The sequence below is a fragment of the Erythranthe guttata genome, chromosome 10 (genome assembly GCF_056151865.1).
Source record: "Erythranthe guttata isolate IM_541 chromosome 10, IM_541, whole genome shotgun sequence".
NCBI lineage: Eukaryota > Viridiplantae > Streptophyta > Magnoliopsida > Lamiales > Phrymaceae > Erythranthe > Erythranthe guttata.
This window is the reverse complement of record NC_142542.1, coordinates 8,426,243-8,450,957: the sequence shown is the minus strand read 5'-3', so window position 1 is coordinate 8,450,957 and position 24,715 is coordinate 8,426,243. Positions and strand designations below refer to the sequence as shown.

Below are 24,715 nucleotides of genomic sequence, written 5' to 3'. Positions count from 1 at the left end.
AATTAATGCTACTAACAAATCAAAATAACATTTATATACTAACATTGTTTCTTAAAAGTTCTTCTATGTTTCAAGTATTCAAAAACATTCGACAATTAATATCACAAAGTCACAAACACGATAAGATATATTTACAGGAAACTAGTGCAGATGATTGACTTCGTCGGTCCTCTTGAACCAGAGCTACTCGATAAAGAAGTCGAATAACTGAACAAACTCTTGTTACTCAATAGTTTTGATAATGTTACCTGCTTTTAATTTGAAAAACTCGATTATACCAGATGGAATGAAGTGTCATGTGGAAGAGATCGTACTTCAATGGCTTCGCATGCCAAAGAAAATGTTTCTGAACTTTCCGGACATTGAGTTGCATATCGAGATACTTCTTCTCCGGTATGGAAACGAGTATGGTTTTCAAATTCGGAATGTCTTTCTCCGCAATAATCACCGAAAATGCATCCCAATTCAACACCTCGAAGAACGGCGGTACAAAATTATCGGAAATGATAACCGGCACGCACTCGTAAAAGATGGATTCGACTATTCTCGGGCTGTTGACTTCGTATCCCTTAGGGCAGATGCAGTACTTGCTATTCTTCATTTGGTGGATGTAGTTCATTTTGCTTGCGACACCTGGCGGCATTGGTCCGAGTATTTTCATGCGGGGATCTTTATCTGTCCAATGGTTGAGCAGGATTGGACGAAGATAGCCATGCATGTTTCCGGCGAAGAAGGCGAGTGTGCTTCTTTGTGAAGGCGGCTTTCCTCCGAGATCTCGAAGAGGGTTTCTTGCAGAGCGGACGTATGTTTCGGGGAGAGATACGTCCCTTCCTATTTTGAAACCCCCGGTGACATCAGCATTGCAGAGTGCTTTAATGCAATGTTCCATGTGGTGCCTCGTCTCGTATGGAGCCTGCACACATATACAGTGAATATTGAGAGAGAGAGAGAGAGAGAGAGAGAGAGAGAGAGAGAGAGAGAGAGAGAGAGAGAGAGAGAGAGAGAGAGAGAGAGAGAGAGAGAGAGAAAGGGGTAACATGAGCATTACCCAGTCATGGCAGGCGACGAGAAAATGATCTGCTCCGCCAGTTCGGTTCCAGAAACGATATTTGGATGCAATCTTTTCAGAATAATCCTTCAAATAGTGACGAAGGTTTGTTCGGTTGTGGGAATTACGCACATAGAGTGTGTATTCTAGCATCCTTGAACTGAAAGGCATATAAAAGAGATGAGCCTTTCTTGGATCTTTGACAAGAAAACGTTTATTCCCACCCTCCATAAGTTTCATAAACCATCCCTCGGATGCGTATAATCCTTTTAGTATAGGTTGATGAAAGATAGGCTTTTCACCCTCCTTGTATACGTATACCTTCAGCACCCGTTCCATTAGCTCATAACTCCTGCCAGTTAGATAAGTATAATTAAAGAAATATACAATTAAAAAAAATATATTGCATCCGATCATGGTTCGCCGGAACGGCGTCGGAACGGTCGGAACGGCCGTTCCGGAACGGGAACGGTGCCCTCCGTTCCGGAATCCGTAACCAGAACGGTAGTTGCACCGTGACTCGTCGGAACGCCGAGAAATCGGTGGGATGGGCGAGACGGAGCCACGGAACGGCCCCGACGCGGCCGGAACGGTGCCGGAACAGTGAAAAATAATTTGGAAAGAAAAAAAAAAATTTAACTAAAAAAAATAAGGAAAAAAAACATAAAAGAAAAAATAAACAAATAATATGACGGTGGTGGCCACGTTAGATACTGAAGATTCCCCTGAATCACAGATCTTTGGCCTCACTCTTCAATTATATCCTACACAATTCTAGCTCGGTGTTCTACTTGGTATTAATATTGCTTATATTTTCATAATATTCTTTGTAATATTTATTTTTTAATTTGTAATAATATTTTGCATATTATTGAATTGTAATATTGTTATTAAAAACATAATTGAAGTATATTGTATTTTTTTAACAATTTAATTAAAATGTGTCCGTTCCGGCCGTGACGCAGCCGCGACGTTGCAACGGAACTGGAACGGCAGTGTCCGCGACAATGCACTGTTCTGTTCCGGCGAACCATGCATCCGATACAACAGATGTTAGACAATTCAGAGAGACAACAACATATGACTGACAATGCAGCCTTCTGTTCGGCTATTTAAACAGGAATATGAAGGGTTATAACTAACCTTTTGAACATGGAAATATTTCGAAATAACGGAGCATATAATTCGGGATCATTGTTCAAAATCGGAGGACTTTCGATCTTTAACTTTGCAGTTAAGATTTCCTGGTCACGCTCAGAAGACCATCTTGGTCTCTACAATCAATCAAACAATTAAAAATTTGAATGTTGAATTTAATTTAAATAAAGTGTAAAGACATAACATACCATGGCACGTGAACGAGCACGATTGCGGACTAATATCCGTTCCATCTCATTTACAGGTGTCACCGTTTTAGGTGGCATATCACACCTCATCTTCTTTTTCACAGACGAACCATTGGTCGAATCCGAAAGCTTATTATTTACCATCAAAATATGGCCCTCGGCAGATGAGGTGGTGCTTACTTGAGATTCAATCAACAATGGGGATGAAGTAACGGAACCACCTTTCACGTTTTTATCCTTCATCTCACTAGTTTCAGAATCTAACACAACCCCGGGACTTTCCTTTGCAAGCTGAATAACAGAAATATTTTTCATGATATTATCACCTTGTTCCCCAATTTGTGACAGAGACTCGTGCTGTTGGCTTATCTCAATTTGCATCACGGAACCCTCTTTATCCATGTCGACATTATTCGAATTATTAACTAAGGTTTCATCCTCGACAAAATCGAAATCGTCATCATCATCCATGTCCGGATCAGGATTCATCTTTTCTTGATTGTCTGTTCCCACTGATCCCTTGTCGTCGTCATTTCCAATATCTCTCCCCACAGTGCTCGTCACTCTCCGGACCAATAGAGATTGACTGTCGAGATTTGAGGCAGCAAGTGTACCAAGATTCTCAACAATCGAAATCTTAACAGAAGAATCGTCATCCTCAGCGGTCACAACTACGCTGCTCTTGTCGTCGGGTAACAGAGACAATAGGGCATTTCCGTACGGAAGCATCAAAGACTGACAAAACAAATGAGTCAAACCAACCAAACCCACCAAGAACACCCATTTCCTTTTCTCAAACTGAACTAATTTCTTAATCTTCACACAGTAATCCATATGCACCCCTAATCTTCTATCTGCTCATACAGGAACCCTAATTAAACAAACCCCTTCCAGTTATACTTAATTCGTAAAATTTCAACATTATTTCGCACCTAAAAACGAATTAGAATTTGTCAGCAATACGAGCAGGAAAAATGATGACAATTCAGCTTTCAAAATTAAGGTTGAAAAAAAGCTAATTGAACTTCCAAAATTAAGCTCCAAACAAAAAACATACATAAATTGGAAATGGCAAGGAAATGTGGAAATTCTTACTACTTACTCAGTACAAATATTGGACAAACTGCTCCCTCTGAAGACTTGTTGTACCCAGTAAGTGTACTGTAGCTATTTTGTCGGCGCTGAAAATAATGGTAGGAGATGATATAACTTCAGCTCCTAATTTCCCACTACTGTATTTTTAATTCGGTAATGATGTAATAGCTAATTAACTAACTGGCATAATCAACACAAAGATGCTGACATGATTGACTGGAAGTATTAACTATTATGTAATAAAAGTGGGCATTTCATTTCACAAGAACATTAAAACTTTTTGTTTCCACCACCCAGAACTGTTACCCGAACCGTATTTTAAGGACTGGTTATGATGATCTAAATTATTGTTATTTGAAGATAAATATTAGTATCCAACCCTTATACTATAATAATTTAAGAGCACCTCCAATGGTAGGTATTAAAATGAGACATCTAAACTCTTAATTGATGCTTGAAATAATACTTTGGTACTTCGGAAAAATTTATATGCTCCAACCTGTAGGAATCAAATAAATTATTTTAATTTTAAAAATGTATTAAACATAAATTAATAAATATATTTGGTCCATATTCCATAGGAATTTGTTAAAAAATTTATTATTTTTACGTTGAAATTGCAGTTCCTAATTTCTAGGAATATTTGATACTTGGTTTTTTTGGGTGCATTTTTGCACCTCTTGGAAATGAAGTATCAAAAAAACTACCCCTTCGATGCTTCCATTGGAGAGAAAATTTTGAGTTTTGGGAATCAAAATGGAAGTTTTATCATTTAATACTCCATTTGATTCCCCCATTGGAGTTGCTCTAACAATTAATAAATTAATACCCGATAAATTAATAATCTCGATTAAATAATAAATTTTTCCAGTCCCAACTCGGAAACAACGTGCTAAATTTATAAGATAATACACATTCGAAAATTTTAAGAAGCCCCATATAATATATAAATTAATAATGCATAAAAATAATTCTTAAATTACATGTACAATACATATTTTATAGATCTATTAAGGCTTGATACAATATAATTTAATTCTCGCTTATTTCTTGTTGAAGTTCACATTACCATCAATCTCATCCTTCACTTTTCTTACATGGTTGGAACTTTCGGTATATAGTTTTCGCATAACTCAACATAAATTGTTCTATACCGTTACTGCTTTAAGAGCTTCCGTTCGTAAAACGGCTTCTATAGTGCATTCAACAAATGGTACGATGAATAATATACACGTATTTTTTTTAAATAATGTGTTTATTGAAAATACTAATAAAAGTAATTTCATAAATTAATACGTTATTAATTAGGGGTAATGACAAATAGACCCATGACAAGGGCACTTAATTAAAAGAGAGACATCCAACTTTTCTGTTTTTCAAATAAATCCAGCCCATTCAAACTTATTTGCAAATATGGAAAATCCTTTTATATATACCAAAATTACCCCCAATTCATTGAAACCCAATTCAACTCCAATTTCATGATTTACACCACAATTTTGCCCAATTTCATCAATTAACCAATTTTAACCCTAATTTCAATTTTGACCCCAATTTTAACCCTAATTCTTATCAATTCCACCCATTATGCTCTAACTTCCTTAATATTACACATTGACCCCGGATTTAAACAAATATCTCACATTAACCCCCAATTTTTTTTTATTTTTTTCAGAAAATATTTTTTTTTTTTGAAATGTTTTTTTTTCCGGCCAGATTCCGGCGATGACCGCCGGAGATCGCCGGTCTCCGGCGTTGACTTTTTTTTTTTTATAATTTTGTTTTTTCTTAATTTTTTTTAATTAATATTACTGTCTTGGCTGCTAAATTACTGTCTCCGGCAGTTATTTAACTGTCGGAGACAGTAATTTAGCTGTTAATTGACTTTTTTTTTCTTCAAAAATATTTTAATTAATATTACTGTATTCGTTGCTAAATTACTGTCTCCAGCAGTTATTTAACTGTTTGAGACAGTGATTTAACTGTTAATTGACTTTTTTAATTTAAAAAAAATATATTTAATTAATATTACTGTATTCGTTTGCTAAATTACTGTCTCCAGCAGTTATTTAACTGTCGGAGACAGAAATTTAACTGTTAATTGACTTTTTTTTTTTTTTTAATTAATAGTACTGCCTTATATGCTAAATTACTGTATTCAACAGTAATTTAACTGTCTTAGACAATAATATTAATAATATTACTGTTCGGAAAAATAATATTCATAATATTACTGTCCCAAACAGTAATATTACTGTCTGAGACAGTAATTTAGTAGCTGAAACAATAATATTAATTAAAATATTTTTTTCTTCTAAGAAAAAATAAAAAAGTCAACGCCGGAGACCGGCGGTCAACGGTGGTTGACCGACCGGAAAAAATTTCAGGAAAAAAAATAGTTTTAAAAAAAAAAAAAAAAATCAGCGCCGGAATCTGGCCAGAAAAAAAATATTTCAGAAAAAAAATTATTTTCTGAAAAAAAAAGTTTTGGGGGTTAATGTGATATATTTGTTAAAATCCGGGGTCAATGTGTAATATTAAGGAAGTTAGAGCATAATGGGTGGAATTGATAAGAATTATATTATTGAGGGTATTTTAGACTAAAGACATGAGGATGGGCTTAATTGAGAGACTTTTTTTTTGTGGACCAAAATGCATTTAAGTCCCATGTGATAGGCAACCAACTCTCATTAGGAGAGTTGGTACCTAGCCTTACCAATAGGGTAAAAGGTCTAGGGTTCGAGTCCCCCCTCCCCTACTTCCCCTTGTAATGACTTGAATTACTCAAAAAAAAAAAAAAAAAAAAATAATTGAAGGGTTTTAAAAAGAAAAAAAAAAGTCCCATGTGATGGGCTTTTTTGCCATTCGCCATATTAATTAATGTATAAATTAATAATTATTAATTTATGAATAAGTTAATATTTCACTAAATTAATGAAATTTTGATAGTCCCAACTGTATTAAATTATAGAGGTTTAATTGTACAACACATCTATCTATTTTTTTTTCCTTTTTTTTTTTTTGTGTGTGTGAAATGAAGTGCACAACATTGACACTTAATTAAAATAAGAATATTTTTTTTGTCTTGCAAATATTTCCTCTCATTCAAACTTATTTACTAATAAGGAAAATTGTTTCATATATACTAAAATTACCTCTAATTTCTTGAAACCCTTATTCAACCCTAATTTCCTTATTTGTCACCAATTAACCAATTGTGGCCTCAATTTTGACCTTCACCGTCAACCGGTCCCCGTTAAACGCAGGTCTCATACAATCGTGGAAGAATTTCTATCTGAAACGCCGCTTTCCTGCTCATACAATCGTGGAAGAATTTCTAAGAATTATAATTTCCATTACGATGAAAACGGTAATCTACAATCAAGGAGCGGGATTCGTGGATTTGTTTAAATTTGATGTATTGATATATATAAAAAATATATTGCTTATCTTTGATTTTCAATCATAAACATACATTACTTTTAAGAAAGGGTATAATGGTGATACTTAATTAATTTTTATTAATAAAAGCAGTTTTGAATTTATCTTAAAAATGTAAAATAAATTTAGACCCATTGTAACTGCACTTGTGTGATGGGTGGTTTTGTCAAAATTATCCTATATTTTAATCATTGCAGCAATTATTTTAATATTTCAGTGAGTGAGTAACATACATCAAATCAAATACTGCAATTTTTGCTTGACCTATTTTTTTTTTTTAAATTAAACCATTTTTGCATTGTTTAAGGATGAACCAAGATTGCCCGCTTGGGTATAACTCAACTGGTTCTGAAGGTGATAAGTTGGTATAAGATCCTAGGATCGAATCCTGGCAGTCCCAGTGTGGGAATTTCAACTCCAATAATGGTTGGTTCCTTGGGGAACCAGATCCGGGTCCGCTACTTAACGGGCTGTTGAGTCACCATGATTTGCATTCCTCCATCGAATACTTGTCGAACCAAGCGATGGAGGCCCTGTGAGCGAGGGATTTCGCCTTTTCGTACAGGGATGAACCAATATTTTTCAATTGGGGCTGAAAATTCTAAACAAACGGTGAACTTGAGGTTAAGGGGCAGTGCCGATGAAAAATCACTTGTAAGGATAGTCACGAAAACGAAAAAAAAAAAAAAAGCCAATAAATCCACAAGTAAAAAAGGAACCAACAAAATCGTTGACCGCTAGTCTCCTGCATCGCCTTTGAGTCACCATGATTTGTATTCCTCCAGCAATTACTTGTCGAACGAAGGGATGGGGCCCTGGGGGCGAGGGATTTCTCCTTTTGGTACAAGGATGAACCAATAGTTTTCAATTGGGGGCCGAAAATCCTAAACAAATAGGTGAACTTGAAGTACAGGGCAGTGCCGATGAAAAATCACTTGTAAGGATATTTACGAAAACGAAAAAAAAGCCAATGAATCCACAAGTAAAAAATGAACCAACAAAATCATTGACCGCCAGTCTCCTGCGTTGACTTTTTTTTTATTTTTTTTATTTAACATCTTTTTGCCCCGTTTCAAAATCAGTATTGATGTGATTGATAATCATATTATCTACATTACTGTTTATCACAGTAGTATTAATTATACTATAGTTTAACACATTAATATTGTTGTATTAATCTCTTGCACAATAATATTAACACAACAAAAATTACTATTATTGTGTAATAGAATAATATTAATATGTTGACCGTTCAACAAAGGCAAACATAATAAAACACCAAATGAATTAATATTATTGTGGTTGACAGAAATATTATTGTCATCCACAATAATATTACTATAACAACAGTAATATTACCGTCAACCACAATTATATTATTGTGTTTACAGTAATATTACAATAGAAGACGGTAAATATTATTACATTAATCGGTCAACAGATCAAGCAAAACAAAAAAGCTAATAATATAATAATAATATTAATGTGGCTGACAGTGATATTATTGTGTTTACAGTAAATTTATCGTCAACGGCAGTAATGTAATTATGTTCGCCGTACATGTACGTAATTGTACTTTCGTTGGCCGCACATGTACGTAACTATCGTGGCAGTACATTTACTGTCAATCACAACAATATTATTATTTTTTGGTTTTTAATTTGTTTGATTTGTTGACAAGTCAACATAATTACATTACTGTCGTTGACGATAAATTTACTGTAAACACAATAATATCACCGTCAACCACATTAATATTATTATTATTTTTTTAGCTTTTTTGTTTTGCTTGATCTAACGAAATAATATTAACGTCTTCTATTGTAATATTACTGTAAACACAATAATATAATTGTGGTAGACGGTAATATTACTGTTGTTATAGTAATATTATTGTGTTTACAGTAAATTTATCGTCAACGACAGTGATATTATTGTGGTTGACAGTGATATTATTGTGTTTACAGTAAATTTATCATCAACGACATTAATGTCATTACGTTGACTTGTCAACAAATCAAACAAATTAAAAAATCAAAAAATAATAATATTGTTGTGATTGACAGTAAATGTACTGCCACGATAGTTACGTACATGTACGGCCAACGAAAGTACAATTACGTACATGTACGCCCAATGAAAGTACAATTATGTACATGTACTTCCAACGATAGTACAATTACTGTCAGCAACATGATAACTATTGTTAGTGACAATACAATTAAGGATAACGTTCAACGGCAGGCGTAAAAAAATTGATTAAAATTTTAGGGGAAAAAAAAAGTCAACGCCGAAAACCGACTGCAAAAAAATATTCAGAAAAAAAAAGTCAAATCAAATTTTTGTGGTCAAAATTGATTAAATTGAAATTAAATTAGAGTTACAATTATGAATTGGATTTAAAGAGTTGAGATAATTTTATCATATACATTAATTTTAGTGGTTATTTATAATACATATTAAAAGGTAGGACTTATTGGTGAAAGAGATATAAACTCCGAACCTAAAACATAATAAAGATGGTTGGTCAACAATTATATATAAAAACCCATAATTTGAAAGTGCAACGTGTACCATCTAAACCCACCGCTATCTTCTGGGGTCCTTTTTTCAAACCATCTGGGGTCCATCTAAACCCATCGAAAGCAAATCAATTGACCCCTGTTATCTGGGGTCCTTTTTTCAACCATCTGCTGCTGCTGACTATCCAAACGCTGCATCACCATACAGACACGTGTCCCTTATTACCTCACACACTGCAATACTGCTGTCTCGAGTTTACCATTTACACGATCACTACTACTACTACTTTCCAGGCTTATTAAATTTTTTATGCACTTTCTTCGCCACTTATTTTACAGTTACTGCTGCTCTTTTATTTTTCTTCTTTTGTTTAATAAAAGTAGTGTTTATTTTTCGTAAATTAAGTGATTTAATATTGGAGGGCTTTGTGAAGTGGATAAAGTTGTGGAATTCTGAAATGGGGACATTGTTGCAGGTATTGCGGAAAGATAAACTATATAGCAAACGGAAATGTCTAGATTTCTCTTGCTGACTTATTTATTATTTTTTTTATAAATACTTCATTTAACAGGCAGGCAGCAACCGGGTCCTGCAGATTTGGGGCTAACCTTCCATTTTTAGAGCATTTCTCCAGAGTTTCAGTAAGCAGTAAGCACCTCTCTCTCTCTCTCTCTCTCTCTCTCTCTCTCTCTCTCTCTCTCTCTCTCTCTCTCCCTCCCTCCCTCTCTGTCTCTCTTTTTATTTTTTTCTTTAAATTTAATATTGGCCCTATTATTTCAGGGATGTAAAAATGGTGAAGCGGATATCATATATGTAGGATGTGTTGTGTCACCCCTTCATAGGTGAGAACTAAACCATGACGAAATATTCAAATATTGTTGTTTTTCAATGATTAATTGTTTTAATAGTCCCTGTTTTTAGCCTAATCTAATCTCCGGATTCATGTGTATCATTCCAGAAGCATTTTCGAATCTTGTCACATGTGTTCTATAATCATTTGAATAAAACTCGAACGCAGTTCTCTGTTCTATTATATCTTGTCTACACTAGTTTCTTGCGTGTCGGAATCATGAACTTGCAAGACAAATAATAATTTTTATTGGAGATATTAATATTAAATGATAACAGCTTAAGCTTTTAGTTGAGATAGTCATTCAACATGGTATCAGAGCCAGGCTAAATGAAAAGGTCTTGAGTTTGAATGCCAATGAAAAGGTCCTGAGTTCGAATCCTACAGCCACCCATTTCAAATATTTCGAGTGCAAGGCAGCTTTAAGCTTTGGTTGAGATGGTAATTCAACAATCTTTATGCAAGTTATTGTTGTTTCTATACAGATGGATGATATCTTTTCTCGCATGTTAGCACTAACTTCATCTATAGCCAATCGCCTCATCCAATTTATCGGTAAGTTCTAAGTTCTACTCTTTTTGTTTGTGGATGCTGTTGGATACCTTCTGACCATTGGATTTGCAATGTTTTAACTTTTGTTCTTTTTATATTGCATCATTACAGAGGATCTTTTCTTTAGAGATGTGAGTGGATTCTTACAAGATTCAGAGATCAGTTCACGTGGCCAATATCTAAGATCTGGAACAAGCAACAATCACAATGTTTCAAGCTATTCTAACATTGCAAGCTGTGATCTTCATGAAAGTGATGTCAGGGAATGCAATGATCAATCATTCATAAATTTAGGATTCGAAAGCGTAAACCGAAGTTACTGTAAGAGTGTCGGCTTCATTGTTAGAGGGTAAAATTATTGCTCTAGTGCGTTCGTTCAAGCTTCCTCTGTAATAGTTTGTAACAAATCTATTATTTATTTGACTCTAATCATTTTTTTTTGATTTTACCTGTATAATATTCTCCTATTAATTGAATTAGTTACTTTGCCATTTAAAATATGCAGTCGGGTACTATATTTGTAGGTTGATGCTCCCCAAATACTGCTTCGAATCCGCTTGGGGATTAGCATTAGCATCATGGAGATGTTTCTGTTATCGTATAAGACGGATGAAACTTTGTGTGCAGAGGTAAAACATAATCTTTTGATTTTGAACAACATTAACACAAATTCAAAGATTATTCCCAGTTGTTCGAGTAACGTTAATTGTATTCTTGCTCGAGTAATTAATTATATTCATTTTTGGCAATACATAGCACTGCATCTCGTGTGCTTAAAACATTGCATGGATCTTCGGGTGACATTGGGTGGTTGCAATGTGATCCTCGAATGCCTCCAGTGAAGGATGGTTCGTCTAGGTTCCGGGAACTTCTACAGAGCATTAGGTACATATTCATTTGATTGTCAAACATAAATTGTTGTATTCTTAGTTACAAAACAAATTGTCGAATTTCCATGTAAATGGAATTAGGACCAACTAGGGTTACATATGTAGCTTTTTTAACGAGTAATTCATCTAATTATACCAGCGTGAGTACATACTTCTCTATTATATTTTTTGTTCTAGGAATGGGCTGCACAAACTACCCGATTCGTTCGTTTACCTACTCATTCCAGGTTTAGCGAGTTCATTTCCTTGAATTATGATTTTTCTTTCCCATTTTCTGCAAAAACATTTATCTCTAAACGCAAAATTTCAGGATTATTCAGTAATCACGGCCCCTTGTATTTTGTGAGCACCAAAAGATTTTTCTCGAAGATGGGTCTAGCTTGCCATATTGCCAAAATTCACAGTGAGGTGACGTGGAATCCAAACCGAAATTGCTAATCTGTTTTAATTAATTGTGTGCGCGTAACGTAAATGTTTTTTTCTTTTTTTTATTGTGAAGGCGTCGGTGGAGCAGAATGCATGGGAACTGAAGGAATATATAGAGGAGCTATACTGGGGATCTGGGAAGCGGCGAGTAATGTTGCTGGGCCACAGCAAAGGTGGTGTTGATGCTGCAGCTGCATTGTCGATATATTTAAATGAATTGAGAGATAAAGTAGCTGGTTTGGCGCTTGTGCAGAGCCCTTATGGTGGGACCCCCATTGCTTCTGATATCCTTCGTCAAGGCCAGCTCGCTGACGTGGAAACCCGTCGCATCATGGAGTTTATTATATGCAAACTCATTAAGGTAATAATAGTATATTGTCTCCGATTGCTTGTATTAGTATCATATATATATATATATATATATATATATATATATATATATATATATATATATATAAACACACACACACACACACAACTCTTTATGTACATTGCATATAAGTGCTCCAGAAATAAAACTAGACACAATAGATTTTAAAGAATCAATTATAATTGATGTTTTTTGGAATATACTCTGAAAAATCACAACGAAATTAAGGAACTCGTGTAGATGATTGGGTAGTTACTACTTTAAAACTCTGATATTCTTTGAAGAATGTTTATTATTATCTAGGTGGTTTGCAAAAGCTTTTAGAAAGTGATTCTGAGCTTTTTTTTTTGGGCGCATAATCACTTTTGATGTGTTTGCAATATCAATTTTTGCTACTACTTCTCTTAAAATAAGTTGCTTAAAATTAATTTATCATGGATTTTGCAAACACCCCCAACTTTTAGAAATGAGTACTTATCGTTCACTTAATTCATAATCACCAACTTCTGCTTTTGTAAAAGCTTTTGCAAACACCACCTTAGACTACGATTTTATTTTCTCAAATTGCAAAGTTTCCTTGTACGTTATAATTTATACTAGTATCTTAGTGTTCTTTTGATTTTATGATATTCATGATTGTTCTATCTCAAAATTTAATACTTGCTGCTGAGTTTCTTATTTTTCGTAAATTAAGTCCCATATGCCAGCTGATAATGTTTTTATTTTTATTTCCTGATGAATTTGAAAAGGGTGATATAAGAGCACTGGAGGATCTAACCTACGATAAAAGAAAGGAATTCGTGCGGAACCACAAACTCCCGGACAATATTCCGATAATCTCGTTCCATTCAGAAGCGAGTGTGGCGCCAGCTGTAATATCAACAATGTCACACATAGCACACGCAGAACTCCCATGGCTGCCTCACATGATCGGCAGTACCGACGATGCAATAGCGCGAAAAAACGTGCCTGTTATAGTTCCAGTTTCGGCTGCAATGGCTGTGTGCGCTTTGCACCTTCAACTACGGTACGGAGAGAAAAGCGACGGCCTTGTGACGTGTCGCGATGCTGAGGTGCCTGGTTCGGTTGTTGTGAGGCCTGACCGCAAACTCGACCATTCTTGGATGGTCTACTCTTCTTGGAATAAAGACCCTACTCACGAACACGATGCTTGTGAAATGTGTGAAGCTCTTTTGACTATGCTTGTCGAACTTGGAACCTAAGTTTAAATTCTTGTAAGCACAAAATGTTTTTGGTCTTTCCGTAACGAATAAATTGACAAGTTGCCGTGCAGGTTTTAACGGTGTGATGCATCGATACTTATTTGATATGTCGGGTTATTGGATGAACCCACCTGGGTACGGCTTTAACACATGTTGGTTAAAATACCTACACGCAAGTGCACGTATCGTACAAGTAATATAGTGGACTAAAAGTCTGGATATCGAACCCACATGGTATATTTAATTATCTAATCCTAGACGCTAAATTCTATCAATTATTATCAAGCCTACCCTAAACAGTCGGATTTTAGAGAGAATTAACTAAATTAAACTAAATTAAAAGCAAGCAAAAAGAAGAAAGTAATTTAAAACGAAGATTTAATCAAGATAAGCAAGCCTAGGATTTTATTCTTCCCCCTATGTGATTATTACTCCCCTAATTCCATCAATTATGCAAGCAATTAACCTGGATTATTACCTGAGATGTTAAAATAATCGTAACCCGCTTCCGCGTGTATTACGATTCTAATACTCTAGATTCAATTACTATATTCCTATGCATTAATTCTAGAACACGGCATTAAGCACAAATCACAATAATGGCTACCTAAGAGATTAACTATATTCCTATGTTAATACCACAAAGGCTCTTCTACCACAGTTCTAATTATTAACCCGATCTTCCGATTCATGCGATTAACAATAACATAAAAGCGCATAAAGTGGCCAGTTTCATGAACTTAATAAAACTAGTAGAAGAAATAATCCGGAATTAAAACTTGCATAAAATCATAGAATTGGGTTCATAAATCCCACATAGGGTTCCAAATAAAATTCTAGAAATAAGAAAATTAGCTACTCATGATTAAAGGAAAAACACAAATAAAATAAATCATAGACGATAAATCTACGCTTGAAGTCTTCGAATTCTTTTTCTTCGTTCTCTTGAAATTGCGTAAAAAAAGATCTCCAATTGTGTGCTTGACTTGGTCTTGTATAGGGTGAAGAACTTGGGGAAGAAGTCAGTTTCCTTGTGCAATTAAAATCCCTTTACTCCGCAGCTTTGGAGTCTCGGACGGCCGTCCCATGATTTGAACTAAAACTCGGACGGCCGTCCGAGCCTTACATCTTCAAAATTTTGATTTTTTTACTTTTGGCCCATATTTTCTCCAAAATTGCAGTTTTGACCCCATACTTTTCCAATTCTTCAATTTGTACATAAAATACAATAAATCAACTTTTTAAGCACCAATTATCGTTAAAACACACCAAAAGCTCAAATAAAAAGGTACGATAAAGTGTAAATATGTACATTTAACAACACACAGTCTATGACCATTTTTTTTTTCTTTTTTTTGATAAGATAATTATATTATAATAACCAAATGCATGAAAAGAGTCTACAATGGGATGACCCCCATCACGAAAGCAAGAAATGGGCAGGAAATTAACATCAATACAACCAACAATACAATTAGTGAGGTGATATTCGCAGTAGCAAAATTACGAATGCGGGTTTAAAGAATCCACTATATACGTATCTTTCTCTCTCTACAATTTTATTTTTAATAGCTTTTAGATTACAAATCGTTCCAAAACCCATATTATTGTAGCGATTTGCAAATAAAAATGAGTGCGTCGAATGAGGATCGAGATACTGAATCCAATGAAGTTCTACAATTTTCTTTTTAATAGCTTTTATATTAGAAATCATTCCAAAATCCATGTTAGTGTAGCGAAATGAGGATCGAGATACGGAACCTAATGAAGTTCTACAATTTTATTTTTAATAGCTTTTATATTTGACATCGTTCCAAAACCTATGTTATTGTAGCGATTTGCAAAGAAAAATGAGTGCATTGAATGAGGATCGAGATACGGAACCCAATGAAGTAAAATTTGTTCGTTTTTGTTCTATAAATCGCGATAACGCGACTCACGACCAAACCGGGCGCTAAAAAGCCCGATTCAAGCCCCGTTTGGGCGCGCAAAAGTATTTAAAATTCATATATATACGCAAGACTCGAACACAGGTCTGTTGTGTAATAGACGTAACACCTGACCAACTAGGCCAAAGCGAGTTTGTTTACCAATAGTTATTTAAATATAATACTTCATTTCGTTTATACTGGTAAAAAAAAAATTTGAACCGGACGAGCGGTCCAGAACCGGCGTCTGAACAGAACACCCAAACCAATTTTCCACGCCCAAAATGGGCCTGTGAAAGCAGTTTCCACACCTGGTTTAGGCTAGGCGTGGAAACTGCTTTCACACTCCCATTTTGGGCGTGGAAAATTCGAAAACTCAACACTAAAAACAATCCCAAATCGCGATTTTGTTGGAATTTTCACATGATTAAACACAAATTCAATATATATAACTACTTTAGATGATTAATTACCTTTAAAATTGATGAGATTTTCGGATTTGGAAGGATTTGTGAGAGAGGTTGAGGGTTTTTGTGAATTTTGGGGCTTTTGGGGTTTGGGTGGATTTGGGGGTTTTTAGAGAGAGAAAGAGAAGACTATTGTGAACGACATTCGTAATTTTGCGCTGCATAAATCATTTCAGATACAATTATCACGCACCATTTAGCCAGGTGATGCGCTGCAAAGTTTGAACTTCTAAGGCAGTGAACTTCCAGTTGGGCCAAATTCCACACAGCTTTCGAATTTCTTCAATGAGAACCTGGGTAGACCAATGATGAATAGCTGCAAATTGATCTTGAATAAACATGATGGCATTGAGACAGTCAGATTCAAAGAGAATATTGGCTAGCGTTGCTTCTTTTATAAATCTGCAAGCTTCACTGGTTTCCGCAACAAGGACATGATGGCAAAAGTAATCATTTGATTGTGCATGGATGATTGAGCCGTTTGAATTTCGGATGATAAATGGTAAGGTAGCCTTGCCATTTTGAAACGGACAGTGAGAGTTAATCTTGAGCCAACCAGGACGAGGTTTGGTCCAAACTTTGGAGCTTGAGAGACTATTGTTGAGACAAGATGAGAGCTGGCTAGACCAGTGGGCCAGGCAAGTAAAGAAATTCTTTAGAGGATTTCCTGTAATGAAGGAGGAGAGGCACCATAAGACTTCAAAAAGAAGAGCAATATGCACCAAGAATTTTTCAAGGTTTTCGCTAGGCAGGAAACCTCCATTCTTTTTAAGAACCATCTCAATCCAAGAGCTCAAAGTAGTAACAAAGAAAGGTTCCATACGAATTAAGATTCCACACAGAACCAAACTACAGTTGAGTAATGAAATGGCAAGAAATGAAGAGGTGGTTGGCATATTCCATCTCAAGACCACAAAGAGGGCAGAGGCAGCAGTGAATTGGAATGATGAGTGAGAGTTTCTGGTTAGTAGACAGAATATCGTGCACAAGCCTCCACATAAGGAGTTTGTGCCTGTTGTGAATTTTAGCTTTCCAGAGAAGCTTCCAATGGAAGGAAGAAGAGGGGTGGGCACTCTCAAAACGGGTAGAATTTTCAGTGATATAGGCACTTTTAGAGGTAAATTTGACTAACGAAGAGGGAACCCAAAAAAGAGATTTTGGTTTAAAATCAGGAGAGATGTGAGTTTTCCTGTTCTCATTGACCAGAGATTGTGGAAACAATAACTCAAGAAGGAGGCTTATGTTCCAGACTGGAGAATTATTAATCAACAGATTTCTAACCAGATTGTAGTTGGGAGAGATGTGAGTGAGGGGAGAAGACTTGAATTGAGGAAGAGTGGGAATCCAAGGATCATGCCAAATGAGCACATCAGAACCTAAAGGAAATGAAGTAGCAGGCATATTTGAGGGTAATACTCTTGGTTTGAGAAACGTTCTTCCAGATTCATGAAGGACGGGAAATAGTAGAGGATTGATTGAAAAAAGCTCTAGAGACCCAGGTATTTAGCTTGAAGAAGTTGGGACCAAAGGTTGTCATTAGGAGTGGTCATGGCCCAAGCAAGTTTGGAGAATTTGGAGTTATTAGCATCATTCATGCGTTTGAAACCCAGACCACCCACAAACTTGGAAATGCTGATGGTATCCCAACACTTAGGCATGTAAGAGTTACCATTACTGTTTTGACCCCACCAAAATTTCCGAAAGGCAACATCAAGCTTGTGGGTGATAGATTTTGGAAGGGAGAAGATAGCCATGTGATATGATGGAATGGCTTGGGACACAACTGATTGATAGGAGGATGGACCTACCATCTTGAGAGAGAGTTTTAGCCTTCTCCATCCATTTGAGTTTCAAGTTGATTTCTATGAGAAACATCATTAAAATCTTCCGCTTTGGATTCGGGAAGACATAAAGGAAGACCTAAATGTTTTTCTTTGTGAGAGCATTCCTTGAATCTAAGAGTGTTACTATCTACTATTGTAATATTATTGTAAACACAATAATATTACTGTGGTTGACGGTAATATTACTGTCAACCACATCAATATTAATTGTTTTAGCTTTTTGTTATGTTTGCCGTTGTTGAACCATAAACATATTAATATTACTCAATTTCGCAATAATAGTGATTTTTGTTGTATTAATATTATTGTTCTAAACAATAATATAGTTAATATAGTAATATGATTGTGTTAAACTGTAATATAGTTAATACTAATGTGTTAAACAATAATATAGTTAATATGACTGTCAACCACAATAATATTACTGTTTAAATGAGCCAAAAAATGTTGAGGAAAAAAAATGTTTCAAAAACAAAATTCAAGGCCCTGGAGACCGGCGTTGACCGCCATTCAGCTGCGGCAGAAAGAAGAAAAAAATCAACACCACAGACCGGCAGTCAACGGCGGCGACGGGCGGAATAGACCTCAAAAATTGGGTTTGGATGAAAAATGAATAATTGGTGAAATTTGAGGTTAAATTGAATTAAATGATAAAATCAAAGCATATTAAAATGTGATGGGATACTTTAGTCTTTTACACACCTCCGGAGAAATGAAATTAAATAATTGTTTGAAATTTTGTGAAAATTGTTTTTTTTATGTGTATCTCTTTATGATTAAGTAGCTCGTGATAGGTTTTTTTGTAATATACCATTTCTTTATAACTTCAGATTTATCTATTATTTTGCAAATGTTATGACAACGTGGATTTACACTATGTATCCCAACAACCAATTGCATGGCTCATTTACATGTGACACATTACCACTTCACGTGATTGCATGGTGTGCCTATATGAGATTTATGGATAAACATAGCATGTTTTTCAAATTAGATATATATGTATATTGTGTACGTGGCTATTTTATAGCCTTTACTTAGAATTTTGATCATGTATATAAATAGGATGTTTTACAATGGAGAATAGACATCTTTCTTATTTTCGATATGCAGTAGCATCAAGTTTTCGATTATTTTCATTTTCAATATTTTAAACACGTACTGTTCTATTTAGTCTTATAGTTCTTATATACAATATTTTATAACACATTATCATCACGAGTTTTTGCTCTACAAAATTATAGGTTTGTAAAAAGGTTAATTTCTTTTTGCTGTACTATTTTCTACTTATTTTATTTTACGATGACCGGAATCGAAAAACAAAAATTTCAAATCCTTAATGTTACCGGCAGTAACTTCTTATCCTGGTGCTTAGATATCAAATTACACCTCCAAGGGCTAGATCTTGTAAAAGCCTTGGATTGTGTAGATATCAAGGAGGCAAACAGGAAAGATGAGGCAAATGCTATGATTTTTATCCACCATCATCTTTTTGAGGATTTGAAAGACGAACATATACAACTTGAAAGGCCATCAGAGATATGGCAAAAACTCAAAGAAACGTTTGATCACACAAAAACCGTGATTCTCCCACATGCCCAGTATAATTGGCAGCACCTAAGGCTGCAGGACTTCAGATTTGGTGCCGACTATACTTCGGCACTGTTTAAACTTAAGTCCCGATTAGCCTTGTGCGAAGTTAAAATATCTGAATGTGATAAATTGGAAAAATAGTTTTTGGACTATGCATGCCTCGAACTTGGTGCTCCAACATCTATATAGACAACGCCAGTTTAAAACCTATTCGGAGTTGATCTCTGTACTCCTTACAGCAGAAAAAACAAATGAATTGCTGTTGAAAAATCATGATTTGCGACCATGTGGGTCCCAAACTGTGCCTGAAGCACATGCTAATCAAAATAGAAATATGGGCCGATTTAGAGGCCGTGCGCGTAGATTCTAGCGTGGTGCACGCAAAGGCGGTGGACATGGTCCCCCTCAAGATGCCCGAAATAATGACCGAGGTGGATATGAATATCCCCATCGAAATAATAATAAGGTCTGGCAGAGACAACTATTTCAGGCAAAACACGATAAAGGCAAGATGCCCGCGAAAAGAATTCCAGAAAATATGTGCATTAAATGTGGAATGACTAGACACTAGGCCAAAGTTTGTAGAACCGCCCAACATCTGGTAAATCTGTACCAGGATTCAAAAAGAGACAGGAAAAAATGTCCAGACACATGTCACTGAGGCGGAAATGCCACTTGTTGTTCTTGAAGCCACCACATCTGGGAGCATGCTTGATCAAGATCCTGCTCAAGATGGAGCCTCTCTTGAGTTATCAGATTTCTTTACATATCTTGATCCTCTTGTGTAAATTGCCATATGAGCATCTCTTTTGGGTTATTTCGTACTCACAATGTATACTTTGTATATATCTCTCTCGGATGATGTAGTACCCGAGATTGAGCTAGTTTGACTTTTGATGTATCCATGTACATATCTCCCTTGGAAGTTATGCTCCCGAGGTCGAGCTGATATTTTGATTGTATAAAACTATGAGTTTGTTATCATATCATTTGCAAACTATACTACGATTCAATATTAATTTTATGTTATTTAATTCAGGCAAACATGGAGAACATCGACAAAAGAGAAAATTTCCTACTTGATAGTGCAACTACACACTCAATATTCAATAACAAAATATATTTCTTGAGTGTGACTTTGTGCAAGGCACAAGTTAAAACCATAGCAGGTTCCGCGGAAATAATAGATGGCTCCGGGAACACAACAATTATGTTGGCTAATGGTACCACTTTGCATATTGAAAATGCATTGATATCAAGTAGATCAAATAAGAATGTACTGAGTTTTAAAAGATGTGAGACGTAATGGATATCATTTAGAAACACTGGTTGAAAATACCGTGGAGTGCCTCTGCATCACATCATAGGTTATGAACAAAAGAATTGTTCATGAAAAAGTACTCAAAGCGACAGCTTCTGGAGTGTATTGTTTTAAAATTCGAGCTTTCGAATCGTATGCCACTATGCCATTGAAACTTGTTAATCCCGATATACACGGGTTATGGCATGATCGACTGGGTCATCCAGGAACGACTATGATGCGTAGGATTGTACAACATACTAAGAGACATCCATTAAAAGATACAAAGATCTTAATGTCCAATGAATATTTATGCGAATCATGTTCACAAGGGAAGTGCATTATAAAACCTTCCATCGAAAGGGTCGGTTATGAATCACCATCGTTTTTACAACGTATTCATGGTGATATTTGTGGACCAATATACCCTGCAAGTGGACCATTTAGATATTTTATGGTTTTGGTAGATGCATCTTGTAGATGGTCCCACATATGCTAATTATCTACACGAAATGTTGCATTAATGCATTTGCTAGCACAAATTATCAAACTCCGAGCACATTTTCCTGATTATCCCATAAAAATATACGAATGGAAAACGCCGGATAATTTACATCAAAAACTTTTGATGAGTATTGTGAAGCACTGGCAATAAATGTCTAGCACCCAATAGCATATGTTTACACTCAAAATGGATTGGCGGAATCTCTGATTAAACGTGTCCAGATAATTGCTCGTACTTTGCTGATGAGATCCAAACTCACTAGTGCAGCATGGGGCCATGCAGTATTGCATGCATCAACACTGATTAAATTACGCCCCACTACTTATCATATGCATTCCCCAATGCAATTGTCATTAGGTTTCGATCCCGATATTTCACACCTACGGGCATTTGGTTGCGCTGTGCAAGTGCCAATTCATCAGCCTCAGAGGACTAAAATGGGTCCCCAACGCCGACTTGGCATATACGTTGGGTTTGATTCACCGTCGATTATTAGGTTCTTAAAGCCAATGACGGGTGATTTATCTACCGCTAGATTTGCGGATTGTCATTTTGATGAGACTGTATTTCCATCGATTGGTAAAGATAAAAATATCATTGATAATGATAAACAAAAACCAATCGAGAATCTCACTTGATATGAGCAACATTTATCTCATCTAGAGCCACGTACCTCTAAATGTGAAAATTAGATCCATAGAATCATTCATTTACAAAATATTGCCAATAGACTTCCTGATGCATTTAATGATGCAAGTAAATTCACGAAGTCTTATATTCCAGCTGTGAATGTTCCAGATAGGATCGCTGTTCCTGAAGAGCATACGAAAATCAATGATGATCCCCCACGACAAAAGCGGGGTAGACCTATTGCATCAAAGGACATTGTTCCTAGAAAAAGAAAGGGGAAAATCAATGAACCATCAAATGAGGCAATTCCTAGTGAGAATGCTCCAGATGAATCTGTTGAGCATGATATCGGAAAAGCAATATCAAATCCCGGGAATACCGAAAATCCCATAAGTTATTCCAATGAAATATGTGATAGAAATGAGATAATCATCGATAATATTTTTACATTCTCAGTTGCACAAGAAATTATGTACGATGATTATGATAGTGAACCACGTTTCGTAATGGAATGCCGCCAAAGAAACGATTGGCCTAAGTGGGAGGAAACAATAAAATCTGAATTGGCTTCCTTAGAAAAACGGAAAGTATTTGGGCAAAATGTTCAAACTCCGGATAATGTAAAGCCCGTTGGATATAAATGGATATTTGTCCGTAAGAGAAACGAGAACAATGAAATTGTATGATATAAAGTGAATACCTTATCACGAAAGGTTATAAAAATGATCCTATTTGGCCATGCGTTTTTATCAAAGGATCAAATGCCGGATTTGCTATTATTGCAGTTTATGTAGATGAAATGAACCTGATTGGCATTCATGAAGAGTTGGCCAATGCAACTGAATATTTAAAGAAAGAATTTGAGGTCAAGGACCTTGGAAAAACCAAACTCTGTCTTGGTATTGAGCTTGAGCATAGAAATAACGGCATACTTATACACCGATCTGCATATACTAAACGATTGCTCAAAAGATCTAATATGGAAAATGCTAATCCATTGAGCATCCCTATGGTTGTACGCAATTTAGATCCTGAAAAGGATCCGTTCCGACCTAAAGAAGAGATACTTGGCCCATAAGTGCCATATCTAAATGCTATCGGAGCGTTAATGTATTTAGCACAATGCACTCGACCTGATATCGCTTTTGCGGTAAATGTGCTTGCGCGATACAGTTCTGAGCCTACCAGGAGACACGTGAATGGTGTTAAATATATTTTTCTATATCTCCGTGGTACTGCATATTTGGGATTATCTTATTCAAAGAATGCAACTAAGTAAGGGTTAGTTGGTTATGCCGATGCGGGATATAGATCTGATCCACACAAAGCTCGCTCACAAACTGAATTGTTATTTTGTTATAATGGTGCATGTATATCTTGGCGATCTACCAAGCAAACATTAGTGGCCACCTCATCAAATCATTCAGAAATAATAGCTCTTTGTGAGGCAGGCAGAGAATGTGTTTGGCTAAAATCGATTATATCGCATATACAAAATTATTGCCAATTACATCCAGTTACAGACACGCCTACAGTTATTTATGAAGACAATGCTGCTTGTATAGCGCAAACAAGGGGCGGATATATAAAAGGTGATAGGACCAAACATATATCACCAAAGTCTTCCACACACATGAGCTTCAGAAGAATGGAGAGATCGATGTTCAACAAATTTGCTCATGCGACAATCTTGCTGATTTATTTACAAAGTCTTTGCCGACTTCTACATTTGAGAAATTAGTGTACGGCATTGGAATGAGAAGAGCCAACATGAAACAAGATTGAAGGCTCATTTCAGGGGGAGCAATGGTGCGCTGCACTCTTTTTCCTTATCACTGGTTTTGTCCCATTAGATTTTCCAGCAAAGGTTTTTAACGAGGCAACTTATGCACACATTTGAGCCGATACAATTATGCTATGTCCAAGGGGGAGTGTTATGACAACATAGATTTACACTATGTATCCCAACAACCAATTGCATGGCTCATTTACATGTGACACATTACCACTTCACGTGATTCATGGTGTGCCTATATGAGATTTATGGATATGGACATAGCATGTTTTTCAAATTAGATATATATGTATATTGTGTACGTGGTTATTTTATAGCCTTTACTTAGAATTTTGATTATGTATATAAATAGAATGTTTTACAATGGAGAATATACATCTTTCTTATTTTCGATATGCAGTAGCATCAAGTCTTCAATTATTTTTATTTTCAATCTTTTAAACACGTACTGTTCTATTTAGTCTTAAGTTCTTATATACAATACTTTATAATAGCAAAAGCATTTTAAGTGGATATTTTAGACCTTTATATGAGTGTCACGTTCAAATTTTAATATTTCTTTACGAATAGTGTAAGAAAAAATAAGGTTACAAGTTTACACTGTGAATTTGCTAGATTTTTCACCGAATGAAATTTTTATTGGGTCCATTTGATATACACCTCTCATATGAGAAATATATAGGGATATGTTCACCCCTAAAATTCTTCCTTTGAGATACTTCTGGTGAGGCAAAAGTACTATTGTGTCCTTATGTGCAATTTTCGCCCAACAGCATTCAATATTTTTGCAAACTGCATTCAACATTATTGGTTAGCTGCATTTAGCATTTATGGACCTGTATTTATCATTTTTATAGATTTTTTTAATAAAAAAATATAAATGTTTATT

General features: G+C 35.5%; 3 protein-coding genes across 5 annotated transcripts; 2 read left to right on the top strand and 1 right to left on the bottom strand.

Moving 5' to 3' along the window:
* Positions 1-17: 17 nt before the first annotated feature.
* LOC105969301 (putative glycosyltransferase At3g07620) lies at positions 18-3,840 on the bottom strand. 3 transcript variants are annotated; one of them, XM_012994047.2, is made up of 5 exons: positions 3,497-3,840; positions 2,395-3,326; positions 2,192-2,322; positions 1,049-1,400; positions 18-913 (listed from the first exon to the last, which is right to left on the bottom strand). In XM_012994047.2, the coding sequence occupies exons 2-5, from the start codon at positions 3,226-3,228 to the stop codon at positions 245-247; spliced, it is 1,986 nt and encodes a 661-aa protein (XP_012849501.1). In that variant the 5' UTR covers positions 3,229-3,326; positions 3,497-3,840; the 3' UTR covers positions 18-244. The 3 variants fall into 3 exon arrangements, with proteins under 3 accessions (XP_012849501.1, XP_088679777.1, XP_088679776.1); XM_088823651.1 differs by having other exon boundaries at positions 2,395-3,248; XM_088823650.1 differs by lacking the exon at positions 3,497-3,840 and adding an exon at positions 3,327-3,447 and having other exon boundaries at positions 2,395-3,248.
* A 5,879-nt stretch (positions 3,841-9,719) lies between these two features.
* On the top strand, positions 9,720-13,869 carry LOC105969314 (uncharacterized). Its single transcript, XM_012994067.2, has 11 exons — positions 9,720-9,928; positions 10,025-10,101; positions 10,234-10,295; positions 10,789-10,858; positions 10,967-11,204; positions 11,380-11,484; positions 11,612-11,740; positions 11,923-11,972; positions 12,056-12,153; positions 12,245-12,532; positions 13,291-13,869. The coding sequence occupies exons 4-11, from the start codon at positions 10,789-10,791 to the stop codon at positions 13,762-13,764; spliced, it is 1,452 nt and encodes a 483-aa protein (XP_012849521.1). The 5' UTR covers positions 9,720-9,928; positions 10,025-10,101; positions 10,234-10,295; the 3' UTR covers positions 13,765-13,869.
* Positions 13,870-19,305: 5,436 nt separating this feature from the next.
* LOC105969262 (uncharacterized) lies at positions 19,306-20,384 on the top strand. The gene is made up of 2 exons (XM_012994011.2): positions 19,306-19,667; positions 20,213-20,384. Exons 1-2 carry the CDS (start codon positions 19,306-19,308, stop codon positions 20,382-20,384), a joined length of 534 nt encoding a protein of 177 aa, XP_012849465.2.
* Positions 20,385-24,715: the final 4,331 nt, after the last annotated feature.

What these genes read in the sequence shown, in the direction of transcription:
- LOC105969301 (XM_012994047.2), bottom strand. Translation starts at nt 3,228, where the DNA reads ATGGATTACTGTGTGAAGATTAAGAAATTAGTTCAGTTTGAGAAAAGG. An exon ending in AATATTTCCATGTTCAAAAG is followed by an intron (nt 1,401 to 2,191) that starts GTTAGTTATAAC and finishes TCTAACTGGCAG; the next exon opens with GAGTTATGAGCTAATGGAAC. An exon ending in TCGTCGCCTGCCATGACTGG is followed by an intron (nt 914 to 1,048) that starts GTAATGCTCATG and finishes ATATGTGTGCAG; the next exon opens with GCTCCATACGAGACGAGGCA.
- LOC105969314 (XM_012994067.2), top strand. Translation starts at nt 10,789, where the DNA reads ATGGATGATATCTTTTCTCGCATGTTAGCACTAACTTCATCTATAGCC. An exon ending in ATGAAACTTTGTGTGCAGAG is followed by an intron (nt 11,485 to 11,611) that starts GTAAAACATAAT and finishes GGCAATACATAG; the next exon opens with CACTGCATCTCGTGTGCTTA. An exon ending in TTGCCAAAATTCACAGTGAG is followed by an intron (nt 12,154 to 12,244) that starts GTGACGTGGAAT and finishes TTTATTGTGAAG; the next exon opens with GCGTCGGTGGAGCAGAATGC.
- LOC105969262 (XM_012994011.2), top strand. Translation starts at nt 19,306, where the DNA reads ATGACCGGAATCGAAAAACAAAAATTTCAAATCCTTAATGTTACCGGC. An exon ending in GCCGACTATACTTCGGCACT is followed by an intron (nt 19,668 to 20,212) that starts GTTTAAACTTAA and finishes AATCTGTACCAG; the next exon opens with GATTCAAAAAGAGACAGGAA.